This window comes from Alligator mississippiensis, chromosome 11 (assembly GCF_030867095.1).
Source record: "Alligator mississippiensis isolate rAllMis1 chromosome 11, rAllMis1, whole genome shotgun sequence".
NCBI lineage: Eukaryota > Metazoa > Chordata > Crocodylia > Alligatoridae > Alligator > Alligator mississippiensis.
The window spans coordinates 14,939,745-14,964,800 of NC_081834.1; the positions used below are offsets into that span (position 1 = coordinate 14,939,745).

The 25,056-nt window shown below is 50.3% G+C and overlaps 2 protein-coding genes across 3 annotated transcripts; one reads left to right on the top strand and one right to left on the bottom strand.

Moving 5' to 3' along the window:
* Positions 1-2,501: 2,501 nt before the first annotated feature.
* Positions 2,502-8,972, bottom strand: PEX11A (peroxisomal biogenesis factor 11 alpha). 2 transcript variants are annotated; one of them, XM_019477746.2, is made up of 3 exons: positions 8,848-8,972; positions 7,521-7,636; positions 2,502-4,719 (listed from the first exon to the last, which is right to left on the bottom strand). In XM_019477746.2, exons 1-3 carry the CDS (start codon positions 8,970-8,972, stop codon positions 4,151-4,153), a joined length of 810 nt encoding a protein of 269 aa, XP_019333291.2. In that variant the 3' UTR covers positions 2,502-4,150. The 2 variants fall into 2 exon arrangements, with proteins under 2 accessions (XP_019333291.2, XP_006258147.3); XM_006258085.4 differs by lacking the exon at positions 8,848-8,972 and adding an exon at positions 7,723-7,826.
* WDR93 (WD repeat domain 93) lies at positions 8,949-25,056 on the top strand. Its single transcript, XM_059714598.1, has 16 exons — positions 8,949-9,215; positions 10,190-10,385; positions 11,802-11,866; positions 11,997-12,079; positions 13,082-13,214; positions 13,822-13,860; positions 14,914-15,001; positions 16,067-16,250; positions 16,662-16,732; positions 18,152-18,238; positions 18,907-19,038; positions 19,742-19,958; positions 20,651-20,711; positions 21,350-21,506; positions 22,562-22,742; positions 24,076-25,056. Exons 1-16 carry the CDS (start codon positions 8,949-8,951, stop codon positions 24,173-24,175), a joined length of 2,061 nt encoding a protein of 686 aa, XP_059570581.1. The 3' UTR covers positions 24,176-25,056.

Here is a 25,056-nt window from a genome sequence, read left to right on the forward strand (position 1 = left end):
TTACAAGCTCTTTTGACTTGTATTGGGCTTGAGCTGAGAGCTAGGCTTTTATGAAGAGATGGGAGAGAGAAGCTGAGATTTTAGTTAGGACAGAAGGAAATGGATATAGAGTAGAGAATCTCACATAGTGACAGTAGTTGGATTTGTGTTTGCAGATAAGATTACCCAGAGGTAAATGCAGGGGGAGATTTCTAGGAGAGGAACCTAGTTGACTGGACCAGAAGCAGCTGATAGGTCACAGGTGATGCTGGTTTAGAGATGTGGCTTAGGGGAACCTACTGGAGGTTTTCTTGAGAGTAGTTCAGTGGAGTGCAAGGGGTGGTTGCCAGGTCTAGAGATTTGGGGTTGACACCCTAATTGAAAATCATACCTGAAGAGATAGTTCACTGTTGTGTGTGTGGGTTGTAAACTAGCTAGATGGGGACAAAGCTAAAGACCATTTTATTGGACTGGGATGGGCTTAGTGGGAAGTCATAGTGAGCAAGGATAAGTTTGGGTTTGTTTAATGTCTCTAGCAGGAAGTGAAGGGTACAATTCACAGACACTGAGTTGGAGGGGGAAAAGAATGGCAGAGAGGATGGAGAAATAATGAGAAGGGGCTTAGAGATGTGAAAGATTCAGGGAGCAGTAATGGCTGATAGAGGTAGAAATGTTGTTTGTAGACAGGATGCTGTTGGGTGCTTTAAACCACCTGGCAGAAGACAGGGCAGGAGGCCATCAGCCACCCTAACAAAAACTCCTATTGCCAAGTGGTGGCTGATTCATGTTCCCAGTCCCCAGCCTAGCAGAGAAGCTGGAAGCACAGTGCAGGCCCCTGAACACTCACAGTGCTTAGGCTCCCTTGAGCTGGATAATAAGAGGCGTGTGCATGCATGCATATGCGTATGTGTACACACACACACATGCCCAGGGAGACAGGGGGGAGTGGAGAATGAAAGAGGCCAGGGAGGCAGGGGAGTAGAAGACTCAATGTCTGCGTCTTAGGGAAAATATCACCCCCGCCCTAAGGAATCTCAGGAGCAGAGGGATTAAATATTAACGCTCCACCTCAGGCTCTGCAAGCCCATGCATCTTTCTTGCTGGCTGGGCTCCCACCCCAAGTGGAGGTGAAAAAGGAAAGGCAGTGAAACCCTTTGGAAACTTTCCAGACCAGCCCTAGCATGAGTCACTTGTCTCCAGACAGCAAGGCAAAGGGCAGTGGCTGCTCTTCTGTGCACTTGGCAATGGAGTTTCTCTTGGATCTGGTGAACCATGGTGAAAGCACCACTGACCCCTCAGGAGGGAGCATGTGGCTGATCCTCCCACCCCACTGGCTTTAGTCTGGAGCTGGCAGACATCAAGACCTCTGCCCTGATAATGCCTTCATACTTCATTGCTTCCACCCAGACGTGGGGCAAAGGCCACTCCTGTCCCTTCATCCATCCCCACGCTTCTGCAGTGCAAAGGCCTCTTTGCTTCAGCTCCAGTCCCAAACACCTGTGTGCTGTAAAGCAGCCACTGTTGCTCACCCTGGACCTCTGAGACTAGGGGTGCACCAATAGATTTTGGTGGCTGATACCAACAGCCTATTTTTAGAGGCATATCAGCATATTTCTGATACAGCTGCATGCAGCTGTTAAGTCTGTTTTGGTGGAAGGGGAGTGGGGAGGAAAGGTGCGTGGGATGTTGGGGGCAGATTAAGGCCCCCGAGATGAGGGAGGAATGGGGCTGGCACTGCCCAACTAGGGCCGGCATGAGATGGAGCCATGGCTCATCCGAGGGTGGGGGGGGTGGCTCCTGCCGCTGCGCACACCCTGGGAGGGCACGGGAGGTGTGTTCCCCTGGATCTGTGCTGCAGGGGCAGGGTGGGCTGCAGCTGCAGGCTGAGCGCGGGGGCGGGGGGGAGGAGGAGCTATGGGGGGGGGCTGCAGTCTCCCCAAATTTCGCTGTAGCCCCCTCTCAGTGCCACCGCCTGCCCCGAGCACAGCCCTGGCCCCCATGTGCTAGGAAGAACCCAGCACAGCCCTGGCCTCAACCCACAGCTGCAGCCCCCCCACCCCGCAGATCTGATATCGGACTGATGTATCAGTGCACCTATCTGAGAACCAGCTAGGCAAAAAAAGTTTAAATACAACACCAGCATCCAGATGCAGCTGCTGATGTAACAGTCATGGTGCTTATGGGCCAGGAGACTCCAGCTCTCTTGACCTACACTCAGAGCACAGGTCCAGCTCATTTCCATTTACCAGCATCTGCCTTGGTGCCTTTCATTACAAGGGATGCCAAGTGCCTGAGTTATATTCACCTCCCACCTCCTTCAGATGTGAAGCTGGACTCATTTAAAACCCTAATGAGTCTAATGGAGCTTTCCTTGGTGCCCTTAAGACAACTCTGTAATCCTACTGCCAGGCAGGGGCAGCACATCTTTGCTGGCATTGTCCCGTTTATAAAACAGGGGTGGTGGGGAGAACTTCATCCCCAGCACCTCCCAACACATATCCTGACCCACAAACAGAACCAGATTCAATTTAATTTACAGTTTATTGCTTGTGTTTTCCAGATACAGTACAACAGCAGCAGCAGTCACCACCCTTATCCAACTGGTGAATGGGAGGTAGATAAGGTAAAGGCACTAAAAGGATTCTTTCCACGTGGTTAATTCTACCACTTCGGTTTCATTAAGCTACATTAAGGTGCATTAAATTGTAGTCTCCAGCTGTTAAAAGGAATGTTATGTCAGAGTTTCTAAAAACCACTTAAAAGGTTTCCTCTACCATACCAGGATGCCTCAGGGAAAGCCTGGCAACTCACCAGCCTGGCTCCCGGGTTTCAGGTTTCCCATCAGCCCCAGCCCTAGCAGAAACACTAGAGGCTGGCTCAGCCTTGCACTATGCCCTCTTGGCACAAGAAGGCAGCCACTCAGGCTAGAAGCCACTTCAGTAGTTTGTTTACTAAGTTTCCCACTATATTCACAGACTCTAGTCAAATCCTAGCAAAAGAGAAAGCAGTTCCAAGGCCCCAGAGAGATGAGGCGCATGCCCAAGAACCTCCCAACAAAGAAATCAGGCCACCATTTAATTTCTAGCCAGGAGACAAATATTAGACCTTTGGAGATCCTGGCTGCTCAGACCACCATGCTAGGATTGCTGGTGTTTACGGGATGCACTTTCACAGTAGGTTGCTACAGGCTGTACTTTAGCCACCCTGCTGCAGAGCATCCAGCAGCCTCCTGCTTCAAACACTCCCAGGAACAGTCACATTTCCAGCACTTGAGCAGTACCAGGTCGGTAGCTGCGCATGCCGGATTTTGCAGCTCATCCCTAGCCTGAGCAGCATTAAGGCTTCCCTCACACGGGACCCCTTGCCAACATGCCCCATCTCAGACCTAGAAGACCCCTCTGGAGTGGAATTTGGATTGCACGGCCTGAGCAAGGTTTGGCCTTGCCCTGTCAGTAGTAAGGGCAGATGGGTGGTGGCTTCTGGCACGTGGACCCTTATTCACTAGGAGCTTGATCCAGGTCAACCAACTTATTTTCAATGGTGTCCATGTTATACTATTCGATAGTTCAACTTTTGAGTTCCTACCAGACTGAGCTGGACTTGAACTGATGCCTACAGATGGCAGGCTCACTACATCCTAGCCTTTCATAGAACTGACTTTTATCTAAGCTACTGGAAATATAGCCCCAGAATGTTTCTGATCCCAACATGCCTGAACATGCTAGACACAGACATTTGATTATATAAACCTCTGATCACTGAATTCTACCCATCCAGTGTCGGCACCATTATTTATGGCTTATATATTAGTTGCCCGTGTAACAATTTAACACCACTCTGTTCAAGTACAGAAACATCTCCCTTCTCAAGCAGCAGTCTCTCTGGATTTGTCACGTGTTGTTCTTCAGAGAGGTTTTTTCTTAGTTCTTGCTCCATCTCTTCCTTCTCCCACCTCCTCTCTTGTGCAATCTGTCACAGCATTAAGCAGTTCCTCACCTGCAAGGATGCCCGGGATGAAGAAAAAGTATAACTAACTCCTCCAGAGATTAGCCCTTGTTTGAGGAGTGATTGTCAAACACACTTATTCTTTAAAGTGCTAACCTAGGAATAAAACTAGGCAGAGAAACTGAGCTGTCAGCTCGCAAAGCATGACCACACTGCTCTCCAGTCATTACTTCAGCTTCAGATGTGGCTTTGCTATCGTGAGTATCCCTACCAAGGAGGAGAGGAGGCCACAGAGCCCAATAATTCCTGGGTTGGTCTTGTAGATGCCCAGGCGGTCCAAAGGACTAGAAAGATCACAAAGGTTCTTTGTTGTGTCTAGCAACAAAGGAGGATGCTTCTTCAGTGTGCAATACAGCAGGGGAAGAAATGGCTGTGACTGCCGTTCAGTTTCCAGGCAGATCAGGTCCTGGTCTTGTGTGTCCCAAGGAAAGGAGTTCTCCTTTGCCTTCTCCTTTTCAGCAGCTTGTTCCAAAAGCCAGGAGATCTCATATAAATCCCTGGTCAAATTCATCAGCAGTGAGTAGTAATAGCACTTAGTGGCCCAATTCCGCCACTTCCATTTGTATATGTGAGGGAGGAGACCAACGCTCTTCAGCCACAGGACTGTGTCACAGATGAAATACAGGGCACGGATCAGGTTGGAGGCCGTCAAGCAGATGCGGGGTACCAAGTCTGGCAGCTGGATGGTTTGCCTGGCTGCTACCATGGCGTGCACCATGTTGCCCAATCTGAACACTGCAAGAGAACTCAGAGGTTAAAACAGTGTGCTAGCTAACAAGTACATTTCTAACAGATGCACCTGTAGGAAGGAGACACTACGTACTGCTCTGGAATACAACTACATCTAGCCGTATTCTCCAAAAACTTACCAAACCCTTTGGTGATTTGTACCTTCACCCGAGGTAACTTTTGAGTTCACAGAAGTGAGAGACCAAAAGTAAAATAAAAGCACATACAAGATATATCGTGCAGTTCTCCTGGTGTACAACAATAACGGCCTACTCTATCCCATGTGCTCCAGTCCTAGCATCTCTACACAGCTCTGCTGATGTCCACCCTGCCAAAGTGATTTAGACCAACTGCTGCTACTTCTGAGCCTTTCCAGATCTATTATTACCAAGTCCTGTGATGCCAGTGAGATAACAAAGTAGACAGAGGCACACTAAGCTGATTTCAGCTCTAACCTGAGCTGGTTTTAACCCAGATCTCTCACAGGGAGAGGATACTGTACTAATCATATTTCACCTCTACGTTACTCTGGAAGGCTGAGGATTCACTTTCTGATCACTCTGAAAACTCAGCGTTTCCTCAGCCACACCTTTTTGCAGCTTGTTCCCTCCACACAAAAGATATGGCCTTTCACTGTTGCTTCCCATAAACCTGAAGGGGCTTCCATATGAGGAGAAACTAAAGAGGCATATGCAGTTAAAAAAAAAAAAAAAAAGAGATGCACTCAAGGGGAGACACGATAAGAGTTTACAAAATACTAAATGTCAAAGAGAAAGTAGATAGGGATTTATTATTTACACTCTCACACAACACAAAAACCAGGAACCACAAAATGGAACTGGTAGGTAGTAAATTTAAAACTACCAAGAGGATGTCATTAAAGTGTGGGACTCTCTCCCAACAGATGTTGCAGGAGCTGAGAGTTTGGCCGGCTTCAAAAAGGGATTGACAAATTCTTGGAAGAAAGGGGCATCACAAGCTATTGAGCACGGGAGTGAGGGACACGGCCTTTGACTCAGAATTTCCCAGACTGTAAATACTGGAGAATGCAAGTGAGAAAGCAACAGTCTGAAAAACTGTCCCTTTCAGCATCTGCTCTCTGCTAATGTGTGACACAGGATACACGTGATTTCTGAGTGATGCCTTCACATCAGCTGAAAAAGCAATGCTGTCCTACAGGGTGCGATGGTTGGTCCACAGTTAATTTCAGGATATATGTTCAACTAAAAGCAACTTACTGTATTTCAAATGCCATTTCTCTTTAAAAAGCACACAGAAAAACACTAAGCACAGAACAAAAAACGTGGAATGGGAATCTAAGGTCCAATTTATTAGCCATTTCGTTTCCTATATCAAAATCAGTAGTCAGAATTGTCTTTACCGGCTTCATTTTTTGTACACCATGAAACGCATTCATATCCATGTGGAACAAAACCTTAAAGAGGCAAAAGACAACGACATTCGTGTCCCTCACCAGAGCAGAGCTGTGCCCAGGGCTCCAAGCACCTGTTGGTTAAAACATTTCCCTTTTCTGGTGCCTACTCGAGATGTGGTGCCTACTCTAGGAAGTGTGAGAGAGTGTACATATATGGTTTATTGATTTTAAAACAGGAGGGTAAATATACTCACATAATAATACAAACCAAAAATCAAGTTATGAATTCACCTAATTGGCTGTGCAGGTGAAATCAAAACCCAAGCACAGCATATTATGCACAGTAATTTGGGTATGCTAAAATTAGTGTGTCAACAGTTTTCAATGCCTTCATTTTTTTCCCTTAAATTTAAACAAACAATGTAAGGGAAGTACATGCAATGGTGTACTGTCTTCACATTTTCACAAGTATTCCAATTAAAATAATCTCTTTCCACATAAAGCTTTGACTTTGTTTGAATAGCACATTTAAACCACATTAAGTGTGCTGCCTTTAATTTTTTTCCTAATCACATATTTCAGTTCAAATACGTGTGGCTATTGGGACATAAAATTAACACGGGGTCCTTTTTTTCAGTTTTGTGTACTAAATATAAGTCAAATAAACATGCTTAATCAGATCAGCTCTTTTAAAGAGAAGACAAATAAACATGTTAAATCAGGTCATGCTCTTTTTAGTTTTAGTTTTGTGTACTAAATGCAAGTCAAATAAACACGCTAAATCAGATCCCGCTCTTTTTAGGGCACTGGAATATTTTCCTGGAAAGTTTTCTGATTCAAATTTTTCTGGAAAACCCACATCTCTGGTGCCTGCGCCCCAGTCCCCTGCGCGCTGCTGTGAACTGAAGCCAGTCATGAAAGATGCTTTCAAACACAGCTCCGTGCAGCTCGCCCGTGCGTTTGGTCGACGCCAAAACCCAGCTGGGCGTAGCGCGGCCATCCTGGGGGACACCCCGGTTTTCTGCCACTCTGTCCTCTATCCCTACGAAACCTGACGCCTCTATGTCCTCTGTTTTTCTCTCTTCAAGAGAAAAACGGAGGACATAAAGGCATCCGGATTCTTGTCAAGAGAAAAACAGAGGATATGAAGGCGTCAAGTTTCGTATGGATAAAGGATAACCCGACTGTCCTCTCTCTCAGCTGGGTGATGTGCCACAGCCGCCCCCCGGCCCAGGGGAGGGGAGGGGGCCGGGCCGGACGACCCCTCCCTCGCGGCAGACCGGCTCCTCCAGACCCCTGCGGGCTGCAGAGGGGCAATCCCCGCCCGCAGCGAGTGCATAACCCCACCTCCTCCCCGGGATCCCCCCGCCTGGGGCGGAGCAGGGCAGGGCAGGGCGGGGCGCGGAGCGGGGGTCCCCCCGGGGGTACTCACGCTTGCGGCCGGAGCTCATGCTGGCCTCCAGCTGGCGCAGGGCGGCCCGCGCGGCCCCGGGGCCGGCCTGGCGCTCCAGCACGTGGCCGAGCAGCATGCAGGCGTATTGCGCGGCCCTGTAAGGCAAGCACACGCGGGGTCCGGGTCAGGGTCGGGGTCGGGGTCGGGGTCCGGCCGGCCAGCGGGGGCCGCTCACACTCACCGGAACAGCCGGTCGCGGCCCTGGGTCTGGTTGGTGAAGAGCACGAAGGCCTCCATGCCGCCGGGCCGGAGCGAGGGAGCCAGCGCTCCGCTCCTCCCCGCCCCGCCCCGCCCCGCCCCGCCCCGGCGAGGGAAGCCGGAACCTCCTGCCCCGGCCTTTGCTTCCGCTCGGCGCCGGCGCACCGCCGCGTTGCCATAGCGACCGCCCCGGGCCTGGTGAGCGGGTGCGCCCCGATTCCCTCCCCCCCCAGCCCCACAACGAGGCTCCCCTGATCCCGAGCCCCGCCCCGCCCGGCCCCGCCCCCTGGGGGCTTGCTAGACGTTCGCAAAACCTTTGGCGGGCATCCTGCTTGCAGGCGCAAACTTGGAGGCGTGGGGTTCAGATTACCCCAGTTTTGCTTGCCCTCAGCCATGAGGTCCCAGGAGCAAGCTAGGGAAAAATCTCCTATTTCCGTAGGGTGAGCGTAAAGCCAAGGCTAACTATGCATCACCTATGCGGGTACTATCCGATTCCAGCAGAGCGGTCTTCCCTGGGTGCGACCAGAAAGCCATCGTGGTGATCATGGTATTTCCCCTCGGCGACCATAGGCTACGCTTGATCTGAGCCTTCAAGAGGCCAGGAAGTTAATGTATAATTACTCTCCCACTTCCACTTCTAGCAGGAAGATCTTGGCTATAGGTCGACTTTACGGCAATGGGAGACTCCTTCCTAGCTTGCTCCTGTGGCCATACGGCTGAGGGCAAGTGAAACTCAGGGGCATCCAAGCCCCAAGTCTCTGGGCTTGGGCCTGCACGTAGGATGCTCGCCAAAGGATTTGGAAGCATCCGAAGCCCGAGGCCAGGGTGGAGGATGCTTGTGGCTAGTAGGGCCACATACGGTTCTTGAGTGACTCACAGATTTGGAATTGATTTGGCTGATTTGACCTGGGAAACAAAAATTTTTCCTTAAAAAAGAAAAGAAAAGGTAGAAGGTACTTCCCTGTCACCACAGGGGAGGTGTGCGCTGTGAAAGGCAGCCTGGCTGGTAACAGGGAAGAGACGTGAGACCTACAGATCAGGAATGGACAGGAAGTTGTTAAGAGTTTTTTTTTTTTATCTAGATGCTAAAATCTGTTTCTTCCATTACCTTATGAACATATTCATTGCAGGGCTGTGCAGTCCTCGCCACTTGCTCTGGTTACTGTGTGGATCCTCTGTCCTGTACCGTACATCTAGGAAGGCACAAAGATGCCTGTATACATCCGGAAGCATCCTCTCAAGATCCCTCTGCCCTCTGAAAAGGACTGGATTAAAGAGGATGAGGAGGAAAATTTCTTCCTGCAAGATCCTGATCAAACCCTTGATCAGTTGCCTCAGCCCTTCCGGATGATCAATAAAATGGTGAATCTGGTGTTTGACCAGACCTTGGAAATCATCGAGCAAAGAGAGGCACTCCGAGCAGCACAGAAACTGAAGGTCCAGCCCACGCGGTACATGCCCACAGGTGACTTCAAGGTACAGAAACTCCTCACAGCGCTGGGAGCTTTTGGCTCTGCAGTGGTATTGTCAAGCAGCGTGTTGATTTTCTGCGTCCTTCCCTGTCTGGTGCAAATTCCTGGGAGCCCACCAGCATTTCCCTCTCTCTCAAGTCTTGTTCTGTAAAGCTATAGATCCTAAGATCTTTTGACAGGTTGTTCTTCAGAGTCTGTCACGACACCGCCCTGAAACAGGGCAGGCAGCTATTAAACTATATCAAGCTCACTCACAACTTCTCTGCCTTAGGGTCGCCCCACCCTTGCTTACCATGGAGAGGTTGATGAGTCAGCTGGAATGATACAGACAAATTCAAACGTGTTTTAAAATTATACCTTAGAAATGGTTCAGAACGGAATAGCTGCGTGGTGTGTGGGGAATTTGTGTGCTTGCTGACCAGACTGCCAAGTCTGCAGTGCTTACATTCTTGCTGTAGGCTGAAGTGGGTAGGCAAATGTGGGAAGCTCTAGAGGAGAGGGAGGAGGTGTGTACCAATATCCTGTAATCCCACATTTTTCAGCAGACTCGCTGAACATTCAGGGCTGACTCTGAGTTTCTCTTGCTTGGGGCAGACTCTTGCCAGAGCTTCACATGACTCCAGTCATCTCAAGAGCATAGAGATGCCAAGCACCCCCCACACAGCTGTGTTAGGGAAGGACTGAGTGCTGTTTAAAGGTGCCTCCAGATAGAAGGTTTCTGTTTATTTCCAACCCCCTCGGACAGGGAGGCTTCATGTGTTGTCCTTCACCTTTGACATGGGGGGGATCTCTAGTGAAAAAGGTATGGGCAGGCTCACATGGGATTTTTTTTCTCCATGTACTGCAAATCATTCTGACTTGATCTGGGATCTGGAGCCTTCACTGGAGACTGCCACATGTTGCTGATGAGTCCCTCTGTCAGGATAGTGTCTGGGTATGTCTATAATGGTTCCTTCTCTTTGTTTTTCCTCTCCACAGGTGGCAGGAAGAGCCAACTGCCTGGCAGCATCTGGAAAAAACATCTTTGTTGGGCTTTCCACAGGCCTCGCAGCCTTCAGCGCAGCTGACTGTAGGCGGGTGTGTTCCTGGGAGGCAGCAAAGTTCGAAATATGTGCCATCCATGCCTCAGACCTCGGGAACGAGAACCACGTCCTCATTGCTTTGGATGAGATGGGTCCGTGCCACACAGGCTTCTCAGAGTCCTTTCCAGAGGGAGGGATTATGTACCATAAAGGGATGGGGGTCACAGGGTGGGGAACAAGCATCTATTACATAAAAAGGGCTAAAATAGGAAGGAAATACATGTGACCAATAAATATAATAGAGGGTCCAGCTGCCAGGGAGATCAGATGGTTAGAGTGAGGATGGCCTCATAACTCTGTGGCAGAGGCTGGGCGCACAGGGCAGCAGAGCTCTCAGTGCCTCTCGTTATTCTCTAGTAGGATCCTGGGCCGTTCAAGGAGCAGCGTTGCTGAGCCTCAAAGGAGACCCTTTTTCCATGGAGGTCAACCTGAGGCACTATGGGGGTCAAGAAAGATCTGTCAACTTCCAGTGGAATATGCTGGCCTCACTGTGTAGTGACCAGGTGTCCTGTTTTACCCTGGATGGTTCCAGATCTCAGGGCTGTGTCCCAGGGTCTATGCATAGTGTTTGAAGCAGGATTTTTGTTCCATATTTGAAAGAAATATCCTTGGGCAAGTCAGTTCCTCACCACTACTTCCTCAGAATGTCTCCTCAGTACCAGGCAGCATCTCCCTCCACAGAGGGAGCAGCATGGTGTTGCCTGGTATTGTGTCAACCTGGTTATGCTGGTTCCAGTTCTTGAGGTAGCTGTAAAATTCCTCCAGAGTGGCAAGCTATCATCATGTGATACTGTGTCAGGGCTGATTAGCTGTACCTCTCAGAAGGACCAGTTAGCTTGCCTGTGGCACTGCACTGAGGTGAGTACACTAACCAGCGGTACAGTGAGGTCTGTGGAGCATTGTCAGCATAGCTTGGGTTTTCTTCCCCCTAGTTGGCCACTGTACTTCACTGAGCCATCCAGGAATGCAACAGCCCTAGGAAGGCTTTTTAGCCTCTGATGATTGAATCCAGTCTAAAAGCAATGTCCTTCAGTTTCCTTTCCGTTAGAAGGGAGCTGGATCTGAGTGGATCCCTTTGGTGCATGCTGTATCCCTTCAGGGCTCTCCAAACTAAATGTGACCATTCCCAACCAAAGCATGGGAGTGGTGTGAAATGCCATCTGCTAGGAGTTACTAGCAAAGCTGCTGAGTCCCTGAATTCCCTGGTATTTCAGTCTCTTGTGATTATCTGCTTTCAACCCAGTTGAGGAAAAGTGTATCATAATGATTGGAGCTCCTCCTGTTTCCCCGCTTCCACTTGGAAGACCCTTCCTCCTGGGAGGGCTGGATACAGGTCTCTTTGAGGGGAATAAGGTGTAGATGAGTATCCTGAGAACCACAGATGATGCCTAAGGCTACCAACTCCCTCTTGAATAAGCTGTCACTGCAGTTTTACCAAGACCTGAACTTACCCCCCACCCCTTTCCCTCTCCTTCCATCCCCTTCTTACCTCTGTTTATCTTTTCCAGGATTTGCCCACCTCTTTTATTTTTGCAAGGACAGCCTCTTTCTCATTAAAGTCCTAAATGAAGTGGTAAGTTCTTGGTTTTGGCTATGACACTTGAGGAAATGCTACTGTGGAATAAATGATTATCCCTCAGGAAATACTGACCATACTTCAGCAGCCAAACCTGCCTTGATGTCTGTGGTCCTTTGTTTGGCAGGAAGATATCAGCAAGCGAAGCACTTGTGAGGAGGTGGAGCTCTCCCATGGGGGCAGTTATGCAGGTGTCCTGCTGCAAGGCAAGTCCCAGAGATTGCAGTTTGTCAGACACTGGGTGCTAGGCTCTCTATCCCCTGATTCAGATGGGAGAACAGCTCAGAGATGCTCTCCCCAAACTTGCTACAGCAAGCAGCCCTCAGAGTGCAGGAATTTCCTAATTGTAGTGTTCTCTTCAGCGCATCAAAGCCTGAGAGAGCTCATGTGAGTAGGCTCCCCCTCCTCAACAGGCTCTCCACACCCTACCACAGGGCTCTGCCAGAACCTGGAGGGCCGCAGCTTAGAGAAACAAAGCACGCAACATCCTATGGCAGGGGTGTCAAAGATACAGCGTGGGGCTGAATCTGGCCTGTGGTACTGCCTGTGGGTCTTGCCTGTGGGCCACAGAGTGACCTACAGACATCATGCAGGGTGTACCAGATGGCCCCACATTGCAGTATACTGGAGCAGCAGAGTTCTGTGGCAGCAGCTCTGGGGGCTGTGCAGCACAGCCCTGGAGTGGCCAAAGCAGAAGTGGGCCACATGTGACACCCACTCCAACCACTCCAGGAAATGTGCAGGATCCAGAATATAAGGCCAGTCTATGGCTCTGGCCTGGCCCGTGGACTGACCCCACACCACTCATTTGGCCTGTGGGGCTGGATGAGTTTGACACCTCTGCCCTGCAGGGAAACAGCAGGAGCCATGTAACAGTTTTCCCCAGGGATCTCAGTTCTTTTACATTACTTATTCGTTATATTTTGGGGCTGTGCAGAGATACAAGCCAGACATGGATGCAGGGCATGTGGGGATGGGCTGGTGTTTCTGATACCAATGATGACAACACAGGACCTTGGTGGAAGGCCTAAGGCCATGAGGAGGATGAGTGGGTCATTGAGATATGGAGGCCTCAGGGAAGAAAGAATTTTTTTTTAATGCAAAATGAATCCAAACCCTGCTCTCAAGTGTGTATGACCGCAGAGGCCTCTTGCCTAAGAGACCTTTCCTCCTCCTTTCCAGTTGCTCAATGCAGTTTCCCAATGCAGGCAGCACAGAAGCTTGGCTGGAGATCTACCGATTGCCTAAGGATTCCTGGGAGAGAGAGACAGAAAATGCCCCAGGGGCTGCAGCTGCAGCAGCTCCAGCTGTCCAGGAAAGGATGTTCAGCCAGGCTTCAGAAATGGTACAGAACACTTTTTGTCTCAATAAAATACCTTTTCCTTTGCCCTTTTGCATCCATCACTCTCCTCAGCCCTCATCTCCGCAGACACAATGACGGCATGTTTCAGGCTGAACGGGTTTGTCAGCAGCAGGAAAGAACATGTGCTTGGGGGTTGCCAGTGCTTCCCATCCCATGTTTCACAATCCTGTTTTGATACTGAGATGCTCCTATTGCCCATTAGATAAGTTTTCCAGAGTTCCTCAGCATTCCATGCCCTCCCCACCCTGGAATTGCTACCTCCTTTTCTCATGAGAGTGGTGCTAGCTGGGGGGTACCCAACCCCTCCCCCCCAGTGCAGGAGGTATTCACAAAGGCCTCTTTCCTCTTTAAGGCCCCTTTGAACTACAAGAGCAGCTTAGAAAAGCATTAGCATAGGCCTGATATCTCCAAAGTGTGAGACAGTAACATTGATTGTCCAGTCTGAGGCACTCTCATTCAGGTTTATTTTTCTGTCCCTTGCCAAAGAAAAGGCCAGCAGGTGTTAGCCTCTCAGGCTCAGGTAGCTGTTCAGGATCACTTGGGCCAGTCCATGTGGAGTAACCACAGTCTCCTTCTGTTTCCTTGGCAGAAAAGTCTGGAGTTGCAGAGAGAAGGTTCCGCAGAGATGGTAATAATAATGAGTGAGACTGTCTTATGCTGCCCAGAGGGCTTGTAGATAAGGAATTGGAAGCTGAAACCCTGAACCTCTCTGTCAGGGAAGAGCACTGGGAATCTGGGCCACCCTTTTTGTCCTGAGTTTCTGGTTGATCCATTCCAGTGTTTGACTGGGTTAATTCAGATTAGTGCTGGGAGTTTAATGGGAGCTGCCCTTCAGCACTATCCCCCTGGCCAGCTCCTTTCTCCTCAACCTAGAGATGGCTCAATCCTAAAGTCAATGAATGCCCAAGAGTTCCCCCCTGTTCTGCCCCCTGTTCCTATGCTGAGAACCCAGGCTCCCTCCCCTTCTCTCTTGCATGCAACTGGCTGCTCAGTCTGACCACTCCATACAGAGCCAAGTCTATGAACAATGCCAGGGCAGGGGGTAGGAAGAGGATGCTGGTCCCCAGTTCAGGGTAAATGTCTGACTCCCCATTCCTCCCAGCCAAGCACAGAGGGGATCTCCCGCTATTACAGGTCCTTTAGAGCCCAACCTAATTCTTGTACTCAGCAGCAGCCTCTACAATTCTCATCTTGCCCCTCTATCTCTGGAGCCTTCATCCTTTATGTGGTGCTCCCAGGGATGTGCTGTACCCAGGGGCATTTGGGGACAGACACCTAGTGGTAGTGACTTCTTTAAAAGGTGAAGCATGGAGAAGAGGGGGTGCTGAGGGAGGAGCTGAGGGCTGAGAGCTGGGGCAAGCAGGTTGCCATGCAGCTATGCATATTTTCCTCCTAGTGTTTCTGTTCAAAGCCATGGCCTCTGCCTCCCCCAGGCTGCAGGGGCATGGCCCTTGTAATATCACTATGACACTAGTTGGCTGGATAAAGGCTCTCCATGAGCAGCGTACTGGGTGCTAAGCCCTGCAAACCCTTCCTGCAGGGAAGCATTTGGTTCCCAGGAGAACAGTAGGGCAGGGGGTCAGCTGTGACAGTTTGCTTAGTGTTAGTCTGAGGCAGCACAGGCTGCAGACAGGCCCCTGGAAGCGCCCATGCTGAGGGGAGTCTTCTTCTCCCATTGCAGGAGACACGCATGTCTACGAGCAAGTTAGGTGCCAGACTGAGTCTCCCCATGCTGCTGCTGAAGGTCAGGCCACCCAAACCCCTCTCAGGTCAGCATTGTTCTCTGTGCTCTGTCTTGGGCCACTCCCTTTTGGTGGGGAAGTGGGGATTTCCTTGAGTCGGATGAAGTAACAATGCCTCTGTGTCTGTGTGGCTGTATAACAGTGAGGGAGAGTTACAGTAAAGTCCTTACTGCCTCCTCCCTTGCCCTGGTCTGGGGATCATTACAGACCCTGGAGTGGGAATAGCTGCTTAGTTAGGCACAGTAATGATGCATCACCTCTGTGATTAACAGTGATTATTTATATAACATTGCTGTCTGAAGGCCCCATCCCTGACCCAGCACTATGGCAATGGGTTCCGCACATAGATACATGTTGGGCTGTGCATCTCTTCTCATTGCTCACTCACTGACCTCTGTGGCCTTTCTTCCCCTCTGCTTTGTTACTGAGTCAGCTTGGCTGTCCATGAGCCTGCCCAATCTCAGCTGCACGGGAGCAGAGAGAGGGGTATGATAGAAGAGAGCAGAGGGAGGCAGACCAAAGTGGGTGTGATAGCAGGTAGCCACCTTTGAACTGGGAAAGGAGCTGGCTCCTGGCAGTGAATGTAGAACTTATGGTGGTTACCAGCTTTTACCTGGCACTCATATAATTGAGAACAGCCCCAGCCCTCCTCTGTGCTTTGGTGTGCTCCTCTCCCTTGCCCCAGTAAGAACATGCACTGATCCAAAGCTGAGTCTTTTGAGGGGAGAAGGTCTAAGGAGGACCTGAAGGGAGTAGTCCCTGTGCCAAGACACTGGTAGGGAAATGCAAGGGGCTAGCAGTGTAGTGCTGCTGTGCTCTGGATGTTTTCAGGTGAGCCCCTACCTTCAGTTAATCAGAAAAAGGAATGAGAACATGGAAAATAGCATAAAAACATGAAATCTATATCGAAACATCCAGGTGACAGGAGATATTTCCATCCATAGGTAGAAGAATAGGGTCTAGCCTCCTACATCTATGAGAAAGCAATCACACTTATAAGGGGTGATGATTAGACATGCCCCAGAGCTTCCCAGGTCCCCGTGGATTCTGCTCCTCCTAGGCCTGTCACTCTGCTTTATGACCTCAATCCAGGAAGCATATTTAAAAGTCCACTGGATGCCTTAATGAAAATTGATGATGGCAGCGTTCTTGGTTTGGGACACAATCACATGATCAAGGACTGCCAATTGGAGCAGCAGGATGCAATCTTTCACAGCACCTTCAAAACATACCTGGAGAGAGGCAGTGAATCTGACAGCAAGGAGGTGACTCCCAGGTGAGGAGAGGGGAAGACCCATGAAGGTCCCTGCACCCATTCTTGGCACAACTAACATTTCAGTCATAAGTAATCCTAGGAGTTTCCATTCTATATTGCCACCTCTGGGGCACTTCTTCACTCGAGCTTTTAACTAGGGGTCTGTAGCTGCTTCTCAGATCACATCAAGCTCCTTATGCCTCTTATAGCATCTTCACTGACCAGAGATCTGTGAGACTTTTTGAAGGCTGAGAATGAAGAGTGAGAATCCAAAATATTTGAGCACCACTGCTCTAAATCATGACATGCAAATTTAGCTCCCTAGTCCCCAGGCATGAGGGCCCAGCCACCACCACTCCTGGTCACAGTGGGTTGCTGCCTGTTTATCAGCATAATTCCATTGCTTACGCTGATGATCTCTTTCTTTTCCAGACACACTATGTTTCATTTTATCTTTCCTGGTCGGATATTGCAGATGGGACCTGAAATCAAATCACAGCCAGGTAACCTGAAATGGGTGGAACATATTGGTAACCCATGGAGCTTCAAACTGATTCAGGAATTGCTAGGACTAATATCATCTGCAAGGACCAGAGCTAGGGTGAAAATGCAAGGGCCTATCATTCCTTTTGTCTCAGGCCTAGGCAGATGACCAGCTGGGGTTCATAAGAACTCCCTCCTTCCTCTGTGTTATAGTATTACAAAAGGAAGGATTCCTCTTCTCTGAAGTATCTGACATAGACCGCCACTGGAGACACAATGCTGAACTAATTGGATACTTGGCTGCTGTTGATATGGCAGCTCCTGTGAGTCTCAGCATAAGTGGCATAAAGTTTGTTTCTGATCCAGCCACTGACAGGATGTGCCAGGGGGGAGATATTAGCACGTACTCCCATGGGGCTTTTTCTTTGGATTCAGCAGTGAACCTCTCTGTCCATCCATCAGTCTGGTGTTCATGGGATTTGCTACATCAGCAGTCTGTATTACTTGGAGAGCTGCATCTTCCCACTGTCCTGGTTCTTGGTGATGGGGATGAAAAGTGCAGCAGGTGCCAGCAAAGCTATCTTTTCCTCAGAACAGGCACAATCCTCAGTGTTTCTAGAGTACTCAGATGTTTCCCAGGGCATTTTGTCAGGGAAGCATCTGTGGACATCAAGGAATACTCTGAGTGTGGGGATGGAAGGGAGACAAGCATGAGGAGAGATGAGAGATAGGATGGAGTGGGGCAGTGGTGAATGGGAGAAGAGGTCCCACGATCCAGTGTCTCTGCTGCTATGCGATTCTGACTTTGAACTCCTTGGTTCTGATGGTTTGTTCACTGTGGTATCTTGTCTGCTGTGGGACTCTGGAATATAGCAAAGCAAATATCCTCCCTCATACTTAACTGCTTGCTGCTGGTCAAGCAAGTCAGCATGTGGCATCAGCATTATTTCACACTGCATGGCCCAGACTGCCAGGAAGCTTGGCTCAGACTAGGAATCAGCTGCTCTAAACCAGCTGGCACTGGGGTTATAGCTGTAGGAGGTAGGTCAAGGGACAGTATTTTTACACCACTCCACTGCAAAGCCTTTTGTGTTCTCAATGGCTGTGGTCTAGCAGGGCTGCCTGCTGCCTGGGTCATTTCTTATACTCAGAGCTGCTGTGTGTTTGGGAGCAGGGGGATATAACCTGTCATAACAGGCAGGGCAAGGAAAAAAATCATGGGAAGAAGAAATTTTACTTTAGTTCTGGGCTCGCCTGAACAGACTTCATGAAACATGGAATCCAGACAAGCACTTCTTCAGTGAAAAGCCCTGTACCAGCTGCTGCTCAGGGCTGGGGCTGATTACACAGATGGCTGCAATGTAGCTTAGATCCCTTCTGCTGCTCCCTTCAGTTTTAAGGAAGACTGACTTTGACTTTCTTTTCTTCCCCTTTTCCAGAGGTCCCAGCTGGTATCAGTGTGCACTGGAGTGGAAGCCACAATCTCTGTCTGTATTTACTGACCCGGCCCCTAAAGGAGAAAGGAGGTAAGAAGAGAAAACCCCACTCCAGCTCTGCCAAACTGCTGCTGTAGATTTCAAAGAATGACCTCTTGTAAAACCCCTCACCAGCCAGTCTTTCCCTGGCAGGGAATCTCCCAAACTTTCTCAGTATGGGTATTCCTAGCATCCCCCTGTGCTTTCACTGAAGATCCCCGCCTGTAATCTGACCTTTTCCAGTGTTGGTTCTGGGCCTTTCCCTACATCTCTCCCTGGCAGGAGGCTAAGTGATTGTCTTCGTGGTGGTTTGCCCCCTGGCACCTCAGGTTCTGAGTCATTCATTCTCATAGAGAACTATAAGCAGCAACCATTGGTGGACAGAATCAAGCTAGGTCAGATTTAGATGAGGGGGTTTCCACCACACTGAGGTACTGCAGGGAGGCTCAAGAGCCATTTTAAGTGTCCTGATGCAGGAGGGGTCTCATTCTCCATGACCAGCAGGGAAATGGGGAGGAGAGGAGCAGGCCCTTTGTCTGATGTGTGCCCTCCTGGTCCAGGGGGGCAGCTAGATGGTGTGGGCTCCAGGCTGCTCAAGGGGCTCCCAGAGAGGCAGTGTGACTTCCTGAATGGCACCCACTCTGCTCAGGGGCTCATGGAGTGGGGGTTCTGTGTCTTCCTGGAAATAAGGCTTTTTGCAGTCACCACCTTCCCTCTAGATACTGAACTGAAACCTGATGCTGTCTGGCCATGTGCAGCTCTGATCACATGCTCAGCTGTCAGCTCCTGCTCTTCTTACTTGGCTTTGGCATGTGAAGATTCAACAATAACTGTTTGGAACAACTGTCTAGGTGAGCTGTCTTGTGGATGGGGGCCAGTGGGATGCTGGCAGGGGCAGGGGCTCTCTCCCCAAAGGCTTGGGGACCTTGGTGTGTGAGTGGAAGGTCATGGATATGACTCCAACAACACCTTCTGAAGGACTTCCAGGTTCAGCAGTTTCCTGGTATGGATGGTCAAAACCTCCCATGTGGCCTTAGCTGAGTAATGGACTGGATTGTGCTACACATTCTGAGCTGCTCCAATTGGGACTAAACTATCATCTAAGAAAACATTGCAACTAGAGTACCCACAAAGTTGGTGTGCATTTCTTGGGTGTGAATTACAACAGCTGGGGTGATCCCCCACCTCAACCTAATGTCCACACAATGTTCCCTCAGGTTGACATCACACACCAGAACATCTCTGGGGCTGTTGCAATATCACCATGTTGTGAGATTACCATGTTGGATGACACTGGGGGCTGAGTCACCTGCTGCGATACAGGGACCGTCCCAGACAAGAGTCAGAGGTGGTACCCTCCACGGTGGCACCTGTGTAGGCCACGGCTGAGAAGATAGCAGCTGTTTCATACTGAACTGTAGCTAGGAGGAATGGGCTTGGCCCAGCTCATAGGAGTGGGGCTGATCCCCTTGGATAGAGGCCATTTCCATTGCCACCCCCTGTGTTAACAAGCTGCTTATTGTTACTAGTCATGTGATGCTTGTTTCTCCCCAGGAAGCCCCCTAGGTGTAACTGCCCTCCCTGAGGGATGCCTGATCCGCAGCATCCACTTCCTGCCGAGTCCTGCTGCTCCCAAGGACCAGGGGCTCTGCCCTAGCGGAGACCCTTCCCACCCCAAAGTGCAGCTCCTAGCATTGTGTGCGGATGGATCTCTCCATCTGGTGGCAGCATCATGGACTGGACAGTCCAACACAGTGCTCCTGGCAGGCAGGTGAGGTGGGCCCCCCTTGTTCCCTTGACAGCTGTCCAAAGGCCAGGTATCCTGTGTCATCTGAACAATGTGCAGTTTCCAGTGAGTTCCTCTCACCTGGAGGGGGAGACTTCTCCAACTGCCCACAGGAATTTGCTGTTATCAGTGACAGAAAATCAGCTAGAGCAGCCAGTGGTCCCAGTGCCAGCATGAGGCCAGACTGGGGGCATCTCCTCATCGTCATGGGCAGTGACACAAGCTTACGGAGCCACTAGCATGGCTGTCTTCTGGGTTGGTTTGATCTAGAGCTGATTCCCACCCAGTTGTGCTCTCCTCACCACTTCCTCCCCCTCTCCTTCCCAAAAGAACTTGCAACTGGAAGCAGGGGTGGAGTTTCCTGCACTCTCTGCCAGAGCCCCGGGGTGTTGGCCACTGGCCAGTCTGAGGTTGGGGAGCAGTACCAGTTTCATGGTTCTGTTACTGCTCTCCTTAGTGGACAGGTTTACTCACAAGGGGCTGCACTTTTGCACCCGGCCATGGCAGAGGCATCCAGGCACAGACTGTAGAGGGGTTCAAATGCACTCTGCTTTGTTGGTATCAGTAGCATGGCATGAGCCCCATGTGTGCCCCTATGCCATGTCCTACTGCTGCTGCTGTCACTGTGCCTCATTAAAATGCTGAGTCTACATCAGAAGCTCACACTTATTTTACAGGCCGCAGGATCCAGGTCAGACCATCAACACAGTGGCACCCCTTCTCACCTTCAATGGCACAGTGAGTTTGCAAGCCCCTGCCAAGGTTCTCTGAAGAACGTGAATGTACAATAGGGCCTGGGGTCAGAGCCATGGTTAGGCTAATGTGCAGAGAGGAGTGAGCTGAGCAGCTAGACCTGTGGTACCTGGGACTGAGATGAGAGGGATGATCAGAACAGAACGGTCTCACTGCTGGAAGATCCCTGGTGCAGAGAGATTGCAAGGGAAAGCACAACCCCAGACAGTTATAAACTGGAGCCAGAGACCAGAGCTGTGTAACCAGCAGAGATGGACAGATGCTTGGAAACAGGCAAAGCAGCCTTGAGAGTTCAATCCTTAGGAAAATAATGGCTGAAAAGCACCTACCTAGAGTTAGCCATTAGTCAGCAGGCATTGAGCAAGCTAGTTCCAGGCTGCTCTGTCGCCCACCTCTATCCTGACCAGCAGCACTCCTGTTGCTCCAGGCTTGGCCTCCCCCACAGCTCAGTGCTGATATGCATAGTTTCATCCCTTGCTGGGGCTGGGGTAGGAGCCCTGGAAGTATCTGTCCTTCCTATGAGTTCTGGGACTCTCACTTCCATGCCTGGCCTAGTAGGAGGAGCCTGCCAGCTCCAGTCAGCCATCTTGTGCACTGTTTTAAGTGTCCCTTTGCTATTTCAGGTGCTGGTGTTCTCCCGGGATGGCACAGTGTCCCTGATAGACACAGTCATGCTGCAGACCATTTGCCACTTGGTTACCCCACCCTCTTACACAGTAGCATCCCCCTGGCAGCCAGTGTTTGCCTTGGATACTGAGAACCAGCGCCTGCTCCTCCAAGGTAGGGAGTGAGACACAGAAGGGCACAGGTGCGGGCAGTTAACTTGGTGGATGTGGGAATGGAAAGGGGATTCTTGGTCTCTATTGCTTGTCAAGCTGGTGGTTCCTCAGGAGGAGAAAGGATCTGCTCAGCCTTCTTGCAGCAGATCCTGCAGTCATGCAGCCAACCTGGAACTTCAAGGTCGGTCAGTGTTTGTGTGTGATGTCTGTGTGCTGCTGTCTCTGCATGCAGAGAGTGGTGTGGGCAGTCCCTGCCCCCTCTGCTGGAGTGCACAAGGACTTAAAACCTGAAGCCTCACTGCTGGGCTCTAATCAAAGTGAGTGGCTCAGAAGTCTGGCTGCTTCCTTCTTTGCCTGCAGTATGTCCTTGGGAAAACAGGAGAGGGGGCTGCTGGAGATGGCAACCCCAGACTGGAGTTTGGAACTGACTGAGTGCTTGTATCCTTCCCAGCTGGCTGGTGCAGGGGTTCTCAGCCTTACTCAGAGTGCAAGCCACCTGCTACTTAGGAGAGTGTCTCATAGACCCTCCCCTCCATGCCCACCACTTGTTCCTCTTCCCTACCTGTTTGCCACTCCCTGCTGCAGCTCTCTCCCACTTCAGCACCTACAGCAGTTGCCTACTGATAGAGCCCTCCTCAGAAAGTCCTGCTGTATTAGTAGTTTCTCCAGAGAGATGTAGCAGCAGGGAGCAAGGAGTGCTCTGTGCCCCGCCAGCCCTGCACTAGCCTCTAACACATGCTCTGGAGCCCCACTGCTATAAGATCTATGCTGACAGATTTCTCACCAAGCCCTGGCCATGCATGTTTCTCTGACTTAGTGGCCTGCTGGGAACTGAAGCCTGTTTTTCAATCGTGGTGGTCGTGGCACAAAGCAGACTCATCTGAGGCTGTTCTCATCTCTCCTGTTTGAATAACTTTTTCAGAGCAGTTGTCAGGACAGGGTAAATTGCCCAGTGCAGCAGTGGCAGCCTTGGCTTATTGTTCCATGCATAGTAAGGCTGCAGAATATGCCACACAGGAAGGTAACCCTCCTTGCCCTCTCATCTCTGCCTTCCAGGGCAAGAGCAGCAGCGGGCAGATGCTGTGTCACAGGCCAAAGACAATCAAAGCTCCATCTTCCTCTTTGACTTCAATTCCCACCCACTCAGGGATGTTTTCCCAAAGAAACTGGAGTCTCCCCCGGAATCCCTGCAGCACCAGCCATGGGACAAGAGATGTGACATTTTCCTGCGCAACAGGTGAGGTTGAAAGGGAAGTCTGGAGAGTTGGAAGCTGGAGCTTTGCTTGTACTCGCATTAGGGCAGTTCCTTGTGTCACCTCAGGATGGAAATGCTGCTCCAGCTATGGCTAGGATGAGCTTGGATCTGTAAATGATTCCCTTTCCTCCCACTTATAGTCCCATGGCTATATTTTATTTAACACATGTAGTGGGAGCTATTGGACCACACACAGCATAACCTGTGCCTGGCAAGTGGACTTGCCTTGTGCTGTCACTAGGTGGCAATGTAGTATCTCTTATTGTTGTTCCTTGAGCTGTTACTTTGGGAAACCTATGGTCTGATCCGAGGTACAAGGAAATCTTCCAGTGATGCAGTGGGCCCATAGCTTGGGAGTTTGAAGCACAGCAGGTGGCTGTGGGAAGGGCCTCATGGACTACTTATTACCTATGACGAGATCGAACGGTCACAAACTCCTCCATGACCGTTTCAGGCTGGACATAAGAAAGAACTTCTTTACTTTTACTGTCCGAGCCCCCAAGGTCTGGAATAGACTGCTGTAAGAGGTGGTTCAAGCACCTACTTTGAACGCCTTCAAGAGACATTTGGATATTTATCTTGCTGGGATCCTGTGATCCCTGCTGACTTCCCGCCCCTGGGGCAAAGGGCTGGACTCGATGATCTTCCGAGGTCCCTTCCAGCTCTAATGCCTATGAAATCTATGAAATAACAGCGTTCCCCAACTCTCCTCTGCTTCCAGTACCGAACCAGGGCTCTGGCTGGCTGGCTGTAGACAGAGAGGTGCTCATCTCATATCACTGCCTGTGTTCCTCTCTTGAAAGTTCACAGATCTGCCCTGAGAATGAGATTCTCATGCCATCCTTATACTATAAAAACTGGGGAGGCAGGAAGCCCCCCCCCCCACTCCCTCAGAGTGCTCTCTTATTCAGAGCTTATGCCACCAACCTCAGTTTAGAGGGATAAGATTCTGGATAAACACACACTGGCCTTTCTCTATGCACCTGAAAAGTCCCTGCTGGGCATGCACACAAGAACTTGACTGTATGCACTGTGCACACAACTGTGTGAGAACAAATGTAGAGGCTGTAGCTCATTTTCTAGCCCATAAGAGCCCAGATGTTTGTGTGCCCTAAATGGTCTGTGAGGGTTCTCTGCATGGTGATATACATCTTTGAACACGTGTGTTTTGGAAGAGGGTATTTCATTCACACAGATCTATTCTGAACTGATTCTGTGGAGCCACAGAAAGCTAACTATGCCCAGGTCAGCTGGGGAATGGGGTTTGAGGTGGTGACAGGGGCCACTCTAATGGCTGGGTTCTTCTCTGTGTTAGACAAGAGCACTTGCTGGAGCTCAGCCAGCAGATGCCGGGATGCTGGAGCCGGTTGCAGAAGTACGCGGCCACCCTTCAGAAGGAGAGACAGAAGAAGTGATTTGCAAGGGAGCAGCTATGGTCAGCCTTCCAACATGTGAACAGCAACTCTTCATTGTAACTCATCATAGCCTCCATCTTGAGGCAGCTCAATGCACAGGTTGGCTCCTGGCCTCCTGCCACACCTGCTGCTCAGCCTGCACCAGCAGCTCCTCACCCCTTGTCTATGGCCATGGCACAACCAGGGCATGAGCAGTGTTGTGGGGCCACAAACATAGCAGAGGGGTCTCTTCTCAAAGCCAGCCAGCAGGTCAAGTACTTGAACTGGAGGATTTGATGAGTGACTGAGATTCACAGGGATCTGGAAGATTGACTCAGCAGCAGCATGTTGTTACCAGCAACTCAGTTGTCATTAAACCCTGTCAACAAAGCCCTCTGTGATTGCATCTGCGTCTGGTGTATCACACGTTTGGCTCTCAGATGCAGCTCTGCTTTTGTACCGCAGCCACTTTGGGACTTTCCAGCAGGTCTCACCACCCTACAAGCCTGCTCACTGGAGCAGGTTCAAGATGGGAACCACAGAGAGTCCAGAAATTCTTCAAGCTTCTTTGACCCAGGATGGGCAAACCAAGGTTAATGCTAATGCCACTGCTAGCCCTAGCCTCCAGCTGCTTCTCCCAGCCATCTGGCAGCACTGCCCAACACTAGTCTCACGTGGTTCAGGGTTGAGTTTGATCTTGTATCAGCTTTGAGGTTGGTTAGAGCTCCCATCTTGTTTCCTTACAGTCATTCTGGCCACATTGGATAAGCAGAAGGCTGCACAAGGTCTTCATGTCTGGATTCCTTCTCCTGTCATGTTGTCATGTCAAGGAAAGGAGTTTTCCTCACCCTAGAGGGCTTCTTCTGTGATGCTGTCAGTAGAAAATAAATCATTGGACTTGA